Source organism: Scheffersomyces coipomensis (genome assembly GCF_036884675.1).
Source record: "Scheffersomyces coipomensis strain NRRL Y-17651 chromosome Unknown DFJ63scaffold_5, whole genome shotgun sequence".
NCBI classification, from domain to species: Eukaryota; Fungi; Ascomycota; class Pichiomycetes; order Serinales; family Debaryomycetaceae; genus Scheffersomyces; species Scheffersomyces coipomensis.
Window position 1 is genome coordinate 682,284 of NW_027042896.1, and position 17,341 is coordinate 699,624.

At 30.4% G+C, this 17,341-nt stretch overlaps 7 protein-coding genes across 7 annotated transcripts; 3 read left to right on the forward strand and 4 right to left on the reverse strand. All coding sequences in view use genetic code 12, as the record gives it.

Moving 5' to 3' along the window:
• Positions 1–533: 533 nt before the first annotated feature.
• GEA2 (Arf family guanine nucleotide exchange factor) lies at positions 534–4,967 on the forward strand (the record flags this gene model as incomplete). Its single annotated transcript, XM_064905173.1, has 1 exon — positions 534–4,967. One exon carries the CDS (start codon positions 534–536, stop codon positions 4,965–4,967), a length of 4,434 nt encoding a protein of 1,477 aa, XP_064761012.1.
• Positions 4,968–5,032: 65 nt separating this feature from the next.
• On the forward strand, positions 5,033–6,134 carry URA3 (orotidine-5'-phosphate decarboxylase). The gene has a single exon (XM_064907125.1). It carries the CDS (start codon positions 5,186–5,188, stop codon positions 5,987–5,989), a length of 804 nt encoding a protein of 267 aa, XP_064761013.1. The 5' UTR covers positions 5,033–5,185; the 3' UTR covers positions 5,990–6,134.
• On the reverse strand, positions 6,092–7,294 carry DFJ63DRAFT_323203 (uncharacterized protein; the record flags this gene model as incomplete). Its single annotated transcript, XM_064907500.1, has 1 exon — positions 6,092–7,294. One exon carries the CDS (start codon positions 7,292–7,294, stop codon positions 6,092–6,094), a length of 1,203 nt encoding a protein of 400 aa, XP_064761014.1.
• A 322-nt stretch (positions 7,295–7,616) lies between these two features.
• PEP8 (retromer subunit) lies at positions 7,617–9,095 on the reverse strand. Its single transcript, XM_064903891.1, has one exon. It carries the CDS (start codon positions 8,761–8,763, stop codon positions 7,771–7,773), a length of 993 nt encoding a protein of 330 aa, XP_064761015.1. The 5' UTR covers positions 8,764–9,095; the 3' UTR covers positions 7,617–7,770.
• On the reverse strand, positions 9,096–10,094 carry DFJ63DRAFT_288087 (type I glyceraldehyde-3-phosphate dehydrogenase; the record flags this gene model as incomplete). The annotated part of the gene is made up of 1 exon (XM_064905118.1): positions 9,096–10,094. One exon carries the CDS (start codon positions 10,092–10,094, stop codon positions 9,096–9,098), a length of 999 nt encoding a protein of 332 aa, XP_064761016.1.
• Positions 10,095–11,903: 1,809 nt separating this feature from the next.
• CSC25 (Ras family guanine nucleotide exchange factor) lies at positions 11,904–16,282 on the forward strand. The gene has a single exon (XM_064907126.1). It carries the CDS (start codon positions 12,033–12,035, stop codon positions 16,182–16,184), a length of 4,152 nt encoding a protein of 1,383 aa, XP_064761017.1. The 5' UTR covers positions 11,904–12,032; the 3' UTR covers positions 16,185–16,282.
• DFJ63DRAFT_336441 (uncharacterized protein) lies at positions 16,261–16,836 on the reverse strand (the record flags this gene model as incomplete). Its single annotated transcript, XM_064908376.1, has 1 exon — positions 16,261–16,836. One exon carries the CDS (start codon positions 16,834–16,836, stop codon positions 16,261–16,263), a length of 576 nt encoding a protein of 191 aa, XP_064761018.1.
• Positions 16,837–17,341: the final 505 nt, after the last annotated feature.

Here is a 17,341-nt window from a genome sequence, read left to right on the forward strand (position 1 = left end):
TAGTTCTGATACAGCAACAAAAAAAAAATGCTGTTGTCAACAAAATTTACAGCACACCAGATTTTAAACGGATACTTTTATCAAATAACTCAGATACAACCAATCGAATCGATAGATCTAGCCAGTAGAGACATTGATCAATTGGAACTGTTTGAGATTGAGTTGAAGAAACTAGAATTGAAAGGTTGTCAGGTGTCAGTGGAAATCAGTGAAACAAACAAGTACGCCTTTCCCCCCCCATCCATCCTTCTTTTGTGTGTGTAATTGATTGATTCGTTTGAAATATTTGTATAGATCAACAAACATCTTTCCCATCACATCACTCCCATCAAATCACATCAATCCATCATCATCAGCATCATCATCAGCATCATAAACCATAGAACCTCATATCAATGTTACATCCATTATCAAAGTCGCCTACTCCAACTTTGGCATTCTCAAAATTGAGTCTACAATCAGCAGTCGGGACCGCACCTCCACCAGCTCCATCTTATGGTCCAAATGTGGTAGCCATTGATCCTATAACTCTTATGATAAATGAATGTATGACCATATCATCTGCCATGAGAAAAAGAACTAGATGGTCTCAAAGTGGGGTTGCAGCCATCTTAGGAGCAGGAGATTTATTTTCCAATGGTGATGAAGATTCTTTAACTCATAATTTAGGATTAACTTCTAATAATTTACATAATAATAATGGTGGTAATGGTGGAAGTAATAATTCCAATCATAGACAAATCAATCATAATCCTTTATTATCTAGCTTTTTACAATTAAGATCAATCTTAATGGATGCTAATGATTTATATGATATTGATAGTTTAACTTTATTACAACCATTTTTATTAGTGATTAAATCTTCTTCAACTACTGGAAATATCACCAGTTTAGCTTTAACTTCGATCACCAAATTTTTAAATTATGAAATCATATCTTTAAGATCAAAGAATTTAAATACAACTATCATACAAATCATATCATCTTTAACTCATTGTCGATTTGAAGCTGCTGATCAAAATTCAGATGATGCGGTGTTATTAAAAGTGTTAAGACTATTAGAATCATTAATTGAAAGTCCATTCTCAAACTTATTACCTAATGAAGTCATTTCTGAAGTGGTTCAAACTTGTTTATCCTTAGCATGTAATAAAAAAAGAAGTGAAGTTTTAAGAAAAGCAGCTGAAATGGCCATGGTTTCTATCACTGTCCGCATTTTCAGACAATTACATGAAATAGAACCTGAAAATGATAAATTGGAAGAATTACAAACTAAATTTCAAGATACTCAATTACCTGAAGATCTTATTGGTGGTACTGATTTAAAACCTTCAACCATTGGAACTCCTAAAGATCTGTTATCAGATGATGATAAAGATTCATCAAAACCAAAAAAATCAACCGATCTTGGTGGAACTCCAGCTCCTGTGGTACCCGCCTTTGATGAACCTTTTGGTATAGTATGTATCAATGAATTTTTAGGAATATTAATTTCAATGATTTCTCCTTCTAATCAATATCAACATATGGAAAGTACGAGAGTATTTGCTTTATCGTTAATAAATACTGCAATTGAAGTTTCAGGTCAAGAAATTCCTAATCATCCATCATTATTAGCCTTAGTATCAGATCCTATTTCAAAACATATTTTACAAATTATAACAACTACTGATTCTCCTGCTTTATTACAATCAGCTTTACAATTATTTTCCACCGTGGCTATTGTGCTAGGTAGACAATTAAAACCTCAATTTGAATTGACTTTAACTTTGATTTTTAAATCAATCTTACCGGAAGGTGGTGATAATAAATCCAATACTGATTCTAATATAAATACGGCTAATATCTCAAGCAGAAATGCCGTTTCCAAAGAAATGTTAATTGAATCATTATCTTTATTATGGACAAGATCACCTGTCTTCTTTACTCATTTATTCATTGATTATGATTGTGATTTCGATAATTCAGATTTATCTACTAAAGTATTAGAATCATTATGTAAATTCTCCTTACCTGAATCAGCCATAAATACTACTGATAACGTCCCACCTATTTGTCTTGAAGGTATATTATCATTTATTAGTGGTATAAATGATAGAATTAAAACTCTTACTTCAGATATAAAGGATTTACCGGTCCCTGATTTAATTCAAGATAGAACTAAAAAGACAGCTTTCATAAGATGTACAGAAATGTTAAATGAAAAACCAAAGAAAGGTCTTCAAGCTTTACAAGATGAAGGATTTATAAAGTCAGCTGAAGATCATCAAGAAGTTGCCAATTTCTTCTTTAGTAAAGCAGGAAGATTAAATAAAAAAGTATTAGGAGAATTCTTAGCTAGACCTGATAATGCTGAATTATTTAAATATTTTATGGAATTATTTGATTTTACCGATTTAAGAGTTGATGAAGCTTTGAGAGTTATTTTAAAAACTTTTAGATTACCAGGTGAATCTCAACAAATTGAAAGAATTGTCGAACTGTTTGCTGAAAGATACGCTACCACCAGTACTGGTACTACAAAAGAAGGTGAAGAAGAAATAGTTAGACCTGATCGTGATTCTGTATTTGTATTATCATATTCCATCATTTTATTAAATACTGATTTACATAACCCTCAAGTAAAACAACATATGCTTTTGGAAGATTATAGAAGAAACTTAAGAGGGGTTTATAATGGAAAAGATTTCCCAGAATGGTATTTGTCCAAGATTTATCATTCTATAAAAGATCGTGAAATCATTATGCCTGAAGAGCATCATGGTACTGATAAATGGTTTGATGATGTTTGGCATAATTTAGTTTCATCTCAAGTTACACCTGCCAATAGTAGTTCTAATTTCAATTGGGTTGAAATATGTCAATTCGATAAAGTATTATTTGAATCATTGGTGGATACTTTGATTGAAACTCTTGTTAAGGTGTTTAAGGAAGCGTCTGATGATCATGTAATTACCAGATTAATGTCATCCATTGATAAATGTGCTAATATTTGTCTTTATTATAACCTTACTAGTTCAATTGATAAACTAATTGGTTCATTGGCTGATTTAACTGGATTAACTAAAAAGCAATATAGAGTTCCTAATGGTGATGATAATTTACGTGAAGAAATTCCAATTACTCAAATTAAAATTGAAAAGAAAGATGAAGCTATTACAGTTAGTGAATTGGCCGTATGGTTTGGAAGAGATTTTAAAGCTCAATTATCAACTGTGGTTTTATTCAGATTAATTAAAAAGACTGATTGTAGAATAACTTCATCATGGGATAAAATTCTTAAGATTATTTTATCATTATTTGAAAATTGTTTAATAAATCCTAATTTATTTGGAGAATTTCAGAAAAAGATTCAACTTTCTCCTTTGGCTAAGGTTAAACCACGTTATATTATTAAAAGAGCTAAACCATTAAATAATTCAGGTATTTTATCCACATTCTCATCATTCTTGAAGGGTTATTCTGATGATCCACCTGAACCAACTAATCAAGAAATTGAATCTACTTTATCTACTATAGATTGTGTTAAATCAATCAAAATTGGTGGTATCTTTGATGTTATTTCAAGAGGTTCATCATCTAATTTAAAACAATTTATTGAACTTTTATTAATATCACTTCCCGAACCATCTGAAGCTACTAAAAGATATTATGAAACCGAAACTCTTTTTATTTTAGAAGTTATGGTTTGTTTCTGTTTATTATTAAGTGATAAATCTGTTATTAATCAAGTTCTTGAAAAATTAAATCCCAAGGAAATATCTAAGAAAAATAGACTTCGATTAATCACTTATAAATTGTTATTAACAAGATATAGTGATGAATCATCTAATGTGGCAGAAACTATTAAAGAATTAAGTGAATTTGATAAAGACATTTTAAACAAACAAGGATCGCAAATCTTACAACCTTTATTATCATTAGTTGATGATGATTCATGGTGTTGTAAACAATTACTTAATGATGAATCTTATTGGAAACTTTTAAGATTCTTTGGTTCTTTCCAAGTTTATGCTAATGAATTACTTCAATTCCAAGAAGGTATTGTTAAGAATTCAAGTCGTGAATTGACTCCAACTAATTATATGTTATTCCTTGGATTATTAGATGAGATTTCTTCATTAGGTGCTATTGGTTCTCAATATGAACAAGAAAATGCTACTTTAGGTTCAGAAGCTGATAGTTCTTATTTCAAAGATATAGTTGAAGTATCGAAAAAATCAATTTCATTAACTTCAGAATTATCGAATGTTATTACTCGTTCTGAATTTAAAGGAAAGGAATTATCATATTCATTAATTCAAGCCTTAGCTCATCAATGTTTCAACCCATGTCGTGAAGTTAGAAGTTATGCCCTTTCTTCATTACAAGCAGTGGTATTATCATTTGAACTTGATGAAGAACGTACACCATTTGGTATTTTTGAATATGGTTTATTCCCATTATTATCAGAATTATCTAAAGTTGAAGTTTTACAAACTGATATTAATGGATTTTCAAAGACTCAAGTTGAAACTTTAATGTTAATTAGTAAAGTATTCTTAAATTATTGTGATAAATTTAGTGCCCAAGAAACTGATAGAGTTTGGTTAGGTATCTTAGATCATTTTCTTATTTTTGATAATCTTGGTGGTAAACATAAAGTTGAACAATCATTTAAAGAGTCTGGTTCAGAATTACTTAAGAATATGATTCTTGTATTACAAACCAATGGTGTATTAGTTGAAGAAAAGACTGAAGTTTGGAATGCTTCCTGGGATAAAATCAGTACGTTATATCCTGACTTGAGAAAGGAATTGGATCCACTGGCTGCTGCTGAAGCAGAAGCAGAAGCAGAAGCAGAAGCAGAAGCAGAAGCTGCCGCTGCTAAGGAAGAGGAACAAAATGAAATTCCAGCCAATCTGGAAGAGACTGAATCTACTACTACTACACCTTTACCAGAATCAAAGGATGTCATTGCATCGTAGATTTTATAGACATTTAATCTATCTATAGCTTTAGTATATTTATAATACATATAATCATCATAACTATTATCTTGTAGCATGTTCTGCGCAATCAGTAAAATTTGTCTGGAGAAGAGCTTTGAAAAAAAAAAAAGAAACATCACAAAACACAAAAAGTGAAAATTATCAACTTTGGTGATACTACGTCAACTCTAAATCTACTCACAATCATATCAACCATGGTCAATATCGAATCCTACACTGCCAGAGCTAAGGTGCATGCTTCTCCAGTTGCTCAACGTCTTTTCAACTTGATGGACAGCAAGAAAACCAACTTGTGTGCTTCAGTTGATGTTAAAACCACTGAAGAATTATTAACTTTAGTTGATAGATTAGGTCCATACATTTGTTTAGTTAAGACTCATATTGATATCATTGATGATTTTTCATTTGAAGGCACTATCAAACCATTATTGGCCTTAGCCAAAAAGCATAATTTCTTATTGTTTGAAGATCGTAAATTTGCTGATATTGGTAATACTGTTAAATCCCAATATTCTAGTGGAGTTTATAAAATTGCTCAATGGGCTGATATAACCAATGCTCATGGTATAACTGGGGCTGGTATTGTCAAAGGTTTGAAGGAAGCTGCTCAAGAAACTACTGATGAACCAAGAGGTTTATTAATGTTAGCTGAATTATCATCCAAGGGTTCTTTAGCTTATGGTGAATATACTCAAAAGACAATTGAAATTGCCAAGACTGATAAGGAATTCGTCATTGGATTCATTGCTCAAAGAGATATGGGTGGTGCTGATGAAGGATTCGATTGGATTGTTATGACTCCCGGTGTTGGTTTAGATGATAAAGGTGATGCTTTAGGTCAACAATATAGAACTGTTGATGAAGTTGTTTCAACCGGTACTGATATTATTATTGTTGGTAGAGGTTTATTCGGTAAGGGAAGAGATCCAGATGTCGAAGGAAAAAGATATAGAGAAGCTGGTTGGAATGCTTACTTGAAGAGAACTGGACAATTGTAAATGTATATATATAATAATAATAACCACAATTAAACTATAGACAAGAATTAAATAAATAAATAAATAAATATATATAAAATCAAACTATTTACATGAGATGTTTTAAGCATCTAATACTTCATAATCATCAAAACTATCAGATAATCTAGTTCTCATGATTTCAAATACTAATAATCCTACCGAAGTAGCTGGGATAGTAGTTAGAGCATTTCTTACAAATCCTTTATACCCAAGTTGAAACCAAGTAGTTTTCGATTTATTCTTGAATTTGACAATTTGATGATAAGTATCAATATAAGAATTGTAATATAACTTTATGAATGGTTTGGTTTCATGAGCAGCGGAATTATATATATCCAACGCTTCTAATCTTGATAAATGAATCTTTTGAATTTTAGAAATAGGGTATTGAATAGCTAATAATGAAAAGGCAGCTGAAGCACCAGCTAATAAAATGAATGAAGATTTTAATATTTTTGTAGTTCTATTACGTTCCAATTTTAATAATCTTTCATCAACTTGTTCTTCATCCAATTTAGTAAAAGTTAAAAGTTTTTCTTTAATCTTTTCTTTCGATCTTCTATACGCTAATATCGTTTTATAAGTTAAATTATAACCTTGAGTTTTAACAATCTCAAATGTAGAGAAATAAAACGCAAATCCAAAACTTTCTTTAATTAATGAAAATGAATAACCGGCAAACACTCCTACCAATCCAACTTCTTTTAATTTATTTAATCCATAAATCCAAAGATTTTGATGTTTACCATTCAACATTTCTGCTGCATTCAGTCTGGTATAAATCGCATCAACCGGAGCAGCAGCCAATGATTGAACCGCTCCAGCAATGAACCCAGCTCTCCAAGTATCAATCGGAGAATAATAATTGAACGCCAGAGGAGTTGAACTATGATGATTATTATTAAAATGATCCAACGTAGTTAAATATGTGGCATAAAGGATTATACCCGTGGCGGAATTGGCAATTAAAGGAGGTAACACTTGATCAGGTATGAATCTGAATCCTTCCTTTCTAGCCACGGTTACCATCATTCCAATTGATGAATGGGATCGGAATTTATATGGTTTTTCATTAATATTATCATGTTTATTAGCTAATTCTCGAACATACGCTAAATAATCAAATCTGGAAGGACGGAATAACTTTACAGGAGTTCTAAGATATAATACTTGTAATTGATAAATCAAAGCACGCATACCAGCAGCAGAAAGGGAGACGGTTTTATTACTACTTTTATTTGAAGATGATTGTTTTTGAGATGAATCTTCGGTTGACTCAAGCATATCGAATTGATTACTGACATATTCCAGCAGTTCTGAAAGTATGGGTATAGATCGTCCTAGAAATGACGGTATTATAGTATGTGATAACGACATTCGAGTATGAATTGGCAGCACGTAGTGATTGTGGTTGTGGTTTTGCCGTTGAGTTAGGGTGTCATTTTCACTCATTTTAACTCTTTTATTTTGAATATTTATTATATGATGTTATATCATGGAAGAGTTTATATGAACTGAACTTCACTGTGTAGTTGATAATGAAGTGAATTGATGAAATGATGACTTATCATTCATACCCCATATCCAATTCTAACCGTTAAAGATTTTGTAGGAACTTTTTTTTCTGAGGGTTGATACTGCTAAGAAAATATGAGAGAGATCTTGATTTCATTTACATAGAGATTTCGTTAAAACTTGGAGGACATACAATGCATATATTTATTTATGTTTGGTATCACTAAACGATGACAAGAAGGCAATTACAGATCTCTATAAAGGATTATCTCAGATTGTTTGAAATATCTTCTAGCATCCTCATCAATCAATACTAATGAAAGATAAGTTCTAGTAGAGAATTTCTTATTAACATCTCTATAAGTAGGAGTTAAATCATATCCTCCTAAGAATAATCTAATGGGGATAGCTTCTCCTTTCACAGGAGCTCCATCCATGATTTCAAATCGAACTACGGTTTCGCTATCTGTGATTTGATTTGGAGCTGAACCTACTGTTTCTCGTCTAATTAAGGATAATTCCATATGTTTGATTTTAAGTCTTACTAATAAAAAGTAGATTCTACCTATTATCACATCTTTCAATGAGAATCTTGATTTCAGATATTCAAATTCGATATGCAAACAATCTTCAATACCGACATCCATTTTAACAGTTTGATTACCATCTTTGGAGGGGGTGGTGGGAGGAGTTTGTACTGGATTATGATTATGATTATGATTATTATTGTTATTCCCTTTCGATACCGTGGCTGTTATGGATGATGTTGGAGGTGGAGGTGTTATATATTGATAAACCCATAATTCCTTTTCTCTTGTTATTTCAGATGATGATTTTCTTGAAACCACCACTTTTAAATAATATCGTAATCTTGCATTCTTACCTCTATAACTTTCATATTGTTTTTCGACATTTTTAAATTCAAATGGATAAGTTTCAGGATGACTTAAAATTGAAGGGGCAGCTAATTCAGTGGCCAACGATAAGAATTCAGAAGTAATTAATCCATCAATATTAGTTTCAATCAGTCCAAACAATTGAACTTTAACTCCAAAATGTTCTATCTTTCTTCCTTCTTTGGTTCTTATGGTAACTTGACCTTTAACTGATTCTCCATCTTTGAATATGGGTAATTTTTCCATTCTACCATGAGGAGTTTTAACTTCAACATGTTTTCTGGTATCTTCGTTATCTAGTCTTATATCTATATCCAATGGAGCCTTGAAGAATATGGACATGATGTATATGATTGATTGATTGAATGGTGGGTGGTAAGTCAATTGGGAGAAGGTTGTCAATCACAGTGTTAAATTATACTGTATCTCTGTTTTGTAATTTCTGGTTGGTGACGATTTGGATTTTATATGCAGGAATTTAACATTTACTGCAAATTTATCATTAACAACAGAACTACAACTTATGATATAGATTAACGAATAAGGGTTTATATATATATATATTAGAAGTAGATACTCACTTTGAAGAAGGCATATTTTATTTCGAAACTGAAAACATTAATTATAGAGAAGATAAGACAAAAAAAGAAGACATTAACATTTTTAAATCATGATTATAATTTAGCAACATATTCTAATAAATCAACAACTCTAGTAGAGTAACCGTATTCATTATCATACCATGAGATCAACTTAACAAAAGTTGGAGATAATAAGATACCAGCCTTAGCATCGAAAACAGAAGAATAAGTTGAAGATAAGAAATCAGTTGAAACAACTGCATCTTCAGTATAACCTAAGATTCCCTTTAATGGACCTTCAGAAGCTTTCTTAACCACAGCACTGATTTCAGCATAAGTGGTTGGTTTTTCTAAATTAACCGTTAAATCAACCACGGAAACATCAGTGGTTGGAACTCTTAATGATAACCCAGTTAATTTACCATTTAATTCTGGAATAACTTTACCAACAGCTTTAGCAGCCCCAGTTGATGATGGAATAATATTACCTGAAGCAGTTCTACCACCTCTCCAATCTTTATGAGATGGACCATCAACGGTTTTTTGAGTGGCAGTAATGGAATGAACAGTTGACATTAACCCTTCTTTAATACCGAAATTATCATTAATAACTTTAGCTAAAGGAGCTAAACAATTAGTGGTACAAGAAGCATTGGAGATAATAGTTAAATCTTTAGTAATTTTTTCTTCATTAACCCCAACTACAAACATTGGAGCATCAGCAGATGGAGCAGTAATGATAACTTTTTTAGCCCCGGCATCAATATGTTTTTGAGCCCCAGCTAATTTAGTGAAAATACCAGTTGATTCAATAACGTATTCAACTCCATATTCCCCCCATGGAATATCAACTGGATCTTTAAATTGGAAAACTTTAATTTTTTGACCATCAATAACTAAAAAGTCACCTTCAGCTTCAACGGTACCTTTATATCTACCGTGAGTAGAATCATATTTAAACATATAAGCGGCATAATCGGCAGCAATGAATGGATCATTGACAGCAACAACTTGAATGTCTGGTCTACCTAAGGCGATTCTTAACACTAAACGTCCGATACGACCGAAACCATTGATAGCGACTTTAACCATTTTGGATAATTGAGTGTATTTATTTGAGTTTGTATTTATTAATTGATTCTTACTAAGAAGATAATTACTGAAGAAAGAAGAAAGAGGAAAAGGAAACAAGAAAAGAATAAACTAATTCAATTGAGATGCAATTGAGATATATTCAATTATTTATAGTACCGTAACAAAATTTAAGGAATAGCTGGAACTACAATAAATGAAAATTATCAAACTCCAGTAATAAAACTTTAACTTAAAGGGAAAGCCATCACATAACCATTAAACTAAAAAACTAGTTACAATAACCACATGGCTCCCCTCAATTAGGTTATAACTGCTAATAATAATAATAATAATAATATTAATAATAATAATAAAATCGCCACTGTAATAAGTTCTTCCATAATAAAACTCAATTCATCATACCACTCTGTAAAATAATTGATGTAATCAACTCAGTCCCGTACTCCGTACAAATAATGCTGCTGCCCCCTTTACAGAAAAAAAAAATGGTTTTACATCATCTGGTGATGGTGCACTGCACTACACTGCGCTTCACTCCCCCAGTTCTCTGGGGGAGTCGTCGCTAACAAACAAAATTTACCAGAAAAAAAATGGCATGATCATCATACACGACCCAAATAATTTAGAGTATTACTAGTGGGAACTCAACAGTTTATAGTAGTTAATGTAGAATATGATTGTAGGATGTAAGGTAAGGGTAGGCACGTCATGGTTAAAACAGGTGGTTTTTTCTTATTTAATTGAGGGCTTTAAGTAGTTATGTATATAATTAATATCTCGGTAAAGTAAATTATTTTATATTTACTGTTAGTTTAGTTATGCCGTTTTACTGTTATAATGATGATCCGTTTAGTGAATTAATTTCTTTAGTTACTTCCTTCGGATGAAGTGATCCATATTGATGGTCTCATTGGTAGATACATTAACAACCATTGAAGTGATAATTGGTATTACTAATATAACCTACCTTACTTTCGTATTCCATTGAATCTGTTACCTAATCTATTTGGTGATGAGAATACTTACCCTGACTTTACAATCATAATCATGTACTCAATTGATATGTTACTAAGTATACCACATACCTGTATAACTCCATTTGCAACAATTTCTTCCTTACTTACTTCTACTAATACTTGGTGGTGGGTGATAGTGAATGACACAAAAGCGCAATCAACTTGTTGCAAGTATCTGCCCCATTTTAATGTATTGCTTCACCATATTACTCTAAAATATAATATGTTAAACCAAATAAGTAGTCTTATTTATTATGATTCAATACTTTGATAAAGATTTTCATTATTTATATCATATCTATCTATTCCATTCCTATATATACCATTTTGAACTACTTAATTTTTTAGTTAATTCTAACTCTAATTATGCCAATACGTCATATTGTCTAATATTTATAATTTTCATATTTAATCATCATTACCCCTCCTCCTCCCCAACTCGTAATCCAATGCTTCCATTTCAGATCCTTTTCTGTTAACTATGTCTTCCTCATACATTGTTTGATTTTGGTCTAACCTGTCTCCAAAAAAATTGATCCAAATTAACCTGTAAAATACTTTTAACCACTATAATTTTTCTTTTTTTTTTACAGTTTGTGATTTTTTTATTTTTTTTTTGAAGGGAGTTCTCTTTTGATTATAACGGCAACCAACCAGCCCAACCAACAACATTCAAACTGAAGTTATTGATAATCCCCAATTGAAACACTTCATACCCAATCAATTGATATTATCATACTAATTGATCTCATCCGTTCATAGATTGATTGATTGATTGATCAAAGTGAAGACTTTTGTGTACATCATACTTGCTTTTCCAAAGTCAATCTAAAAAAAAGGCAGCACTAATCAAAACAGAACTGATTGTGATCAATCACATATTTCATATAATCAGACATCATAAGTATATGCATTCATCATGTCTCAATATATGGATGAAATCGCCCCTGACGTGATTTCTCCTCATGATAATAAATTAAGAGTTGATCAACCTATAAAACATCTAGATACCGTCATTGCATTATATGAATTCCCTGGAACTCAACCTTCTCATTTACCGTTAAATCTTGGTGATACCATCTATGTATTATCTAAATCAGATTCAGGTTGGTGGGATGGGGTTGTCATCACTAATACTGGTGAATTACAAAGAGGTTGGTTTCCTCATAATTATGTTAGATCGGTTAATTATGTTCAACCGGTATTAAATAAATTAAAAAGTAATAAAGAATTAGATTCAATCACCGCTGCTAATACCGCTGCAAATGTCTTAATCCCAACGTTTGCTAATCTATTACAAAAGAATCTAATTGAATCAGAAAAGAATACTCCTTCAAATAGTACCAGAAAAAATTCCGTGGTTAGTTTTGCAAGTTCTGAAACAAGTATCCCATCAGATTCAAAAAATCTAACCAGTATAAGTCCTCAACAACAACAAATGCAAACCCTGCAACTGCAACAACTGCAACTGCATCAACCTTCTTTAAGTACCATATCTTCTGGTTCTCATCAAAATCCTTCTGTGTCTCATACTTTAACTCCTGGTGATTTAAATGATAATGTAATCTTTGCTGATGTAGAAGAAGTGGAAAGATTAGTCAAGAAATATAAACAAGATAAAAAGAAATTATTAATGTGGATTCCAAAATGTACTACTAATGGAGATTTTGTATTTTATTGTGAACAATTAGATATTTATTGTGAATCAATGCCAATGGTGGATTTTTCATTAGGGGATATACCTCCAAATATGGCAATCCCCAGTACAGAAGCTCTAAATAATAATCTGGTGGTTCCAGTAGAAACTAATCGTCATAATTCAGATGGAGGAGTTAGTGATATATTAGATGCTAGAGCTGATTCAGCTGCAAGTTTTGATCCATTAAAAAGAGATTCAAGTGCATCTTCTATATCACAAAGTTCAGGATCATCTTATCATCATTTTACAAAACCATTTTTTGCCGTTGATAGATTATTTTATAAACATCCTCAAGATTTAACTAAATGGAGTGATTTAAAGAAACAATTTAATTATTTATTGGATTTATCAGCAAAATCATTAAAAGATCATAATAAACAATTATTCAGTACTCATTTTTCAAGATTAAATAAAATCATTTCTATTGTGTTTGCTGCATCAAGATTAAATCAAGAAGATTTTATCGATACCAAATATGAAACTTCAGTACGAAGAAAATTAAAAAGAATTGCCAGTTCATTTGCCCAAATTTATATTAATGGTATTTTACATTTAAGTGTGATGCATCATTCTCAAGCTACATCAGAAGGTCAATTGTTTAGTTTTGATATTTTTAAATTAAATAAATCAACTAGTACAAAACCAGGGAATTCTTATCAATCCAATATTTCATCAATTTCAACTGTTCGTCAACTGTCTCAAGATACTTTGAATTCAATCTCCCCCGGAATTTCATTTGATAATACTAATCAAGGACCAGGGGAATTTGTAAGTTATTTTCAACATATTGAATTTGAAATTGAAAATTTAAGATTAAATATGAATGTCTTGATTAAAATCATGACAAAGTTAAGTAAAGATAAAGTGATTAGAAGATCCGATTATGATTCTTCTGATGCTTCTGAAGATGAAGGGGAAGATAGATTTGATATTTTACCTCAAACTTATCCAAGATTTATCACCGATGAATTTAATGGAGGTAATTGGTGTAATCCATTTTTCACTACCAGTAATCCTATATTAAATGTTAGTGGTGATGATTTAAAGAATCGATATCATTCAAAAATCATTATTGATCATCAAGCTTATGATTCATTATATCATTTCCTGGAAGAAATGACGAAATTAAGTAATGAAACTTGTGATTATTTAAATCCTGATTCTCAATCATTATATTATAATACCAGTTTAAAAAATGATAGAAATACTCATATTTTAAGATTAATTTATAAATATTTATATTATGCCAGTTCTACTATTGATTTAATTGAATCATTTGATTTCACTGTGTTTTGTCTTATAAAACGTTATTCATCAAATGAAGAGAATGATGTCGATAAAATCAATGATCAATTATTAAAAGGAGATAATAAAGATAAATCTCAAGATTCATCAACCGATCCTAAAAGTGAAGATCCAAAGGCTACTACCACCGTTGAAACTACATCAAATTTAACATTTGATTATCCTGTAGTTTTAGAATTCTTTCAATTAAAACAAGAATTTCATAATTTAATTTTAAAAATTATCATGGCTACTCAAACTTTAACATTAGATGATCCTGAAGTATTTAAAGGTTTAAGAGATGAAGATCCATTATTTTATGATCGTGATATTTTGAAATTACCTACTGAAAAGGCATCGTTATTATTAACCAATATCTTAACGGAACAAATCAATCAATCAAAAGGTGATGCTATATCAGTTAATCCTGATACATTAATGTTATCCTATTTATTGGATGGTACTAAATTCTTTGAAACTTTATTAAATTTAGTTCAACAATTGATTGATGAACGTGAAACCATTTTAAATTATGCCACTAGAGTTATGCATGATGATTTTAATGTTCAATTACTTGTTATTGAAAGAAATAATACTATTTTAAGTGATAAATCAGATGATCATTCTTATTATAGTGGAGGTCATAAAAAGGCTAAAGATTTACCTTGGTATTTGGAAGGTGATGAAGAAAATGATTTATTATTAGATTTGAAAGGTAATATTAAAGGTGGTACTAAAGAAGCCTTAGTATCTCATTTAACTCATCATGATTTATTCGATAGTAATTTCAATTCGGCATTTTTATTTACATTTGCAACTATGATGTCATTAGGTGAATTGATTGGATTATTAATTAGTCGATTTAATATTGAAGCACCTGAAGGATTAAGTTATGAAGAATATAACACCTGGATTACTAAAAAGCAAAATCCAATTAGAATTCGAGTTATGAATATCATGACATTATTAATTGAAAAACATTGGTCTAAATCTTATTATAATGAAACTATTTTAAGAAAATGGCTATTATTTAGTCAATTACCTATTGTTCAAAGTTATTCCATTGGTAAACAATTAAATAATGATTTAGTCCGATTATTGAAAGGAGAAATGGTATATATTGATAGAAAACCAGTTATCCCAACCACTAAACCTCCAGCACCATTAATTAAAGGATCATTAATATCTAAAAAGATGAAATTAATGGATATAGATTATGTTGAATTGGCTAGACAACTTACGATTCGAGAATTCAATTTATATGCCAAGATTTCTAAATTTGCCTGTTTAGCTAAAGTTTGGGGAAATAAATCAGGATTAAATGAAACTATTGAAAATATTCAAAGTTTTATTCAAGCTTCTAATCAATTAACTAATTATGTGGCCTATATGATTTTACGAAAGACCGATGCTAAAAAGAGAGTTCAAATAATTCGATATTTTGTTCAAGTGGCAGAAAAATGTCGACAATATAATAATTTTTCATCCATGACCGCTATTATATCAGCATTATATTCATCACCAATTCATAGATTAAAGAAAACTTGGAAATATGTTCATACTGATTCATTATCACATTTACAAAATATGAATAAATTAATGAATACTTCGAGAAATTTTAATGAATATCGTGATGTATTAAAATTTAGTGGTAGTGAACCATGTGTACCATTTTTTGGAGTATTTTTAAGTGATTTAACCTTTGTTTATCATGGTAACCCAGATAATTTATTAAATCGTACTAGAATGATTAATTTTGCTAAGAGAGCAAAGACATTTGAAATTGTTAGTGGAATTGATAGATTTAAAGCTACAGGATATAATTTCCAAAGTGTGGTTGAAATTCAAAAATATTTAGATTCATGGTTTGATAAATGTCCAAGTGTTGAAGAGCAATATCAAATTTCATTAGAATTGGAACCTCGTGAACCAACCACTAGTACGAATAATACCACCAGTAGTAGTAGTAGTAAACTTCATTCTACCAGTACCCATTCTACCGTGGCTACTTCTGATCGTGATTTAAGAAATTCAAAAGGTTCAGGTCCAACCACTAATCTTAGTAGTTTTGCATTTAAAGGTCTATAAATTAGATGTATATATATATTTATATATATGTATAGTACAGTATTATATATTTATTTAATTATTTATTCACAATGGCTTATTTATTTGTATGATTAGACCTTTCATTAAATTTCAAATTAAATTGTTTTATTTCAAATGTATTAAATGGAATTGAATTTGATAAATTATCAACTGAATCATTTAATTCTGATATAATTTGATTATTTTCATAATTTAACATATCAATTAAATAATCTAAGATATTAGTAAGATTCTGTTGTTGCATAGTTAATTGATGATGAATTAATTTATTAGTCTCTAAGGGAGATTTTAACTGGAATTGTCGTACTTTGAAATTATCATTAGATACACTTGAGATTGAAGTTGCTGTGGTATGTTTTGACAATTGTGATGATTGAGTTGAAGTATTTGATGAAAGGGATGAGAATGAATTTGATGAACTTGTCGATATGGATCGTTTTGTATTCCCTTGTTTCCAGGATTTGCTGGGTATGATAGAAGGATGTTGTAGTTGTTTTGGGTGTTGTGATTGTTCTTCATTCTCTAGCGGCAGTAGTAATACTTGATCATTATCACTATCTATGGAATCTGGTATATCGAGAACGATACTATCTAGTTGATCAAAAAGATCCTGTCTATGTTTACGACCCATGGTTTGATTTGAGTTGTGTTGTGATATATTATGATATGATATGATATGATATGAAAGTGATTCGTGGCTGACTGGCTTATCAAATGAGATTATAAACCAATCTTATATGAAAAACGTATGAAGAATATATCTGAATTAACCGATTCTAATAATTTAGACGATATCAAATAAATCAAATAAAATCGCGTTATAAAATGAATCAAAAGTGAAAAGAATAAAGAAAGAAAGAAGTAAAATGTTAACTAAGCATATATTATACGGAAAGATGCATGTAAGTATATATTTACCTTAACTAATTGTAGTTTAGTCGTCAAGTATAAATAAGGGGGATTATTCACTATATTGTGCCTATTAATTGCTATTGTTTAAGGTGAATAGACTCCTTTGTTAATTATTGGCTCAAAATGGAAATCAAAATCTCAATTTTTACGAGACACGTCTCTCTTTCTTTTATGCATAATAAATAAACAAAAAAATAAACAAAGACGTGTAATTATTTTTTTTA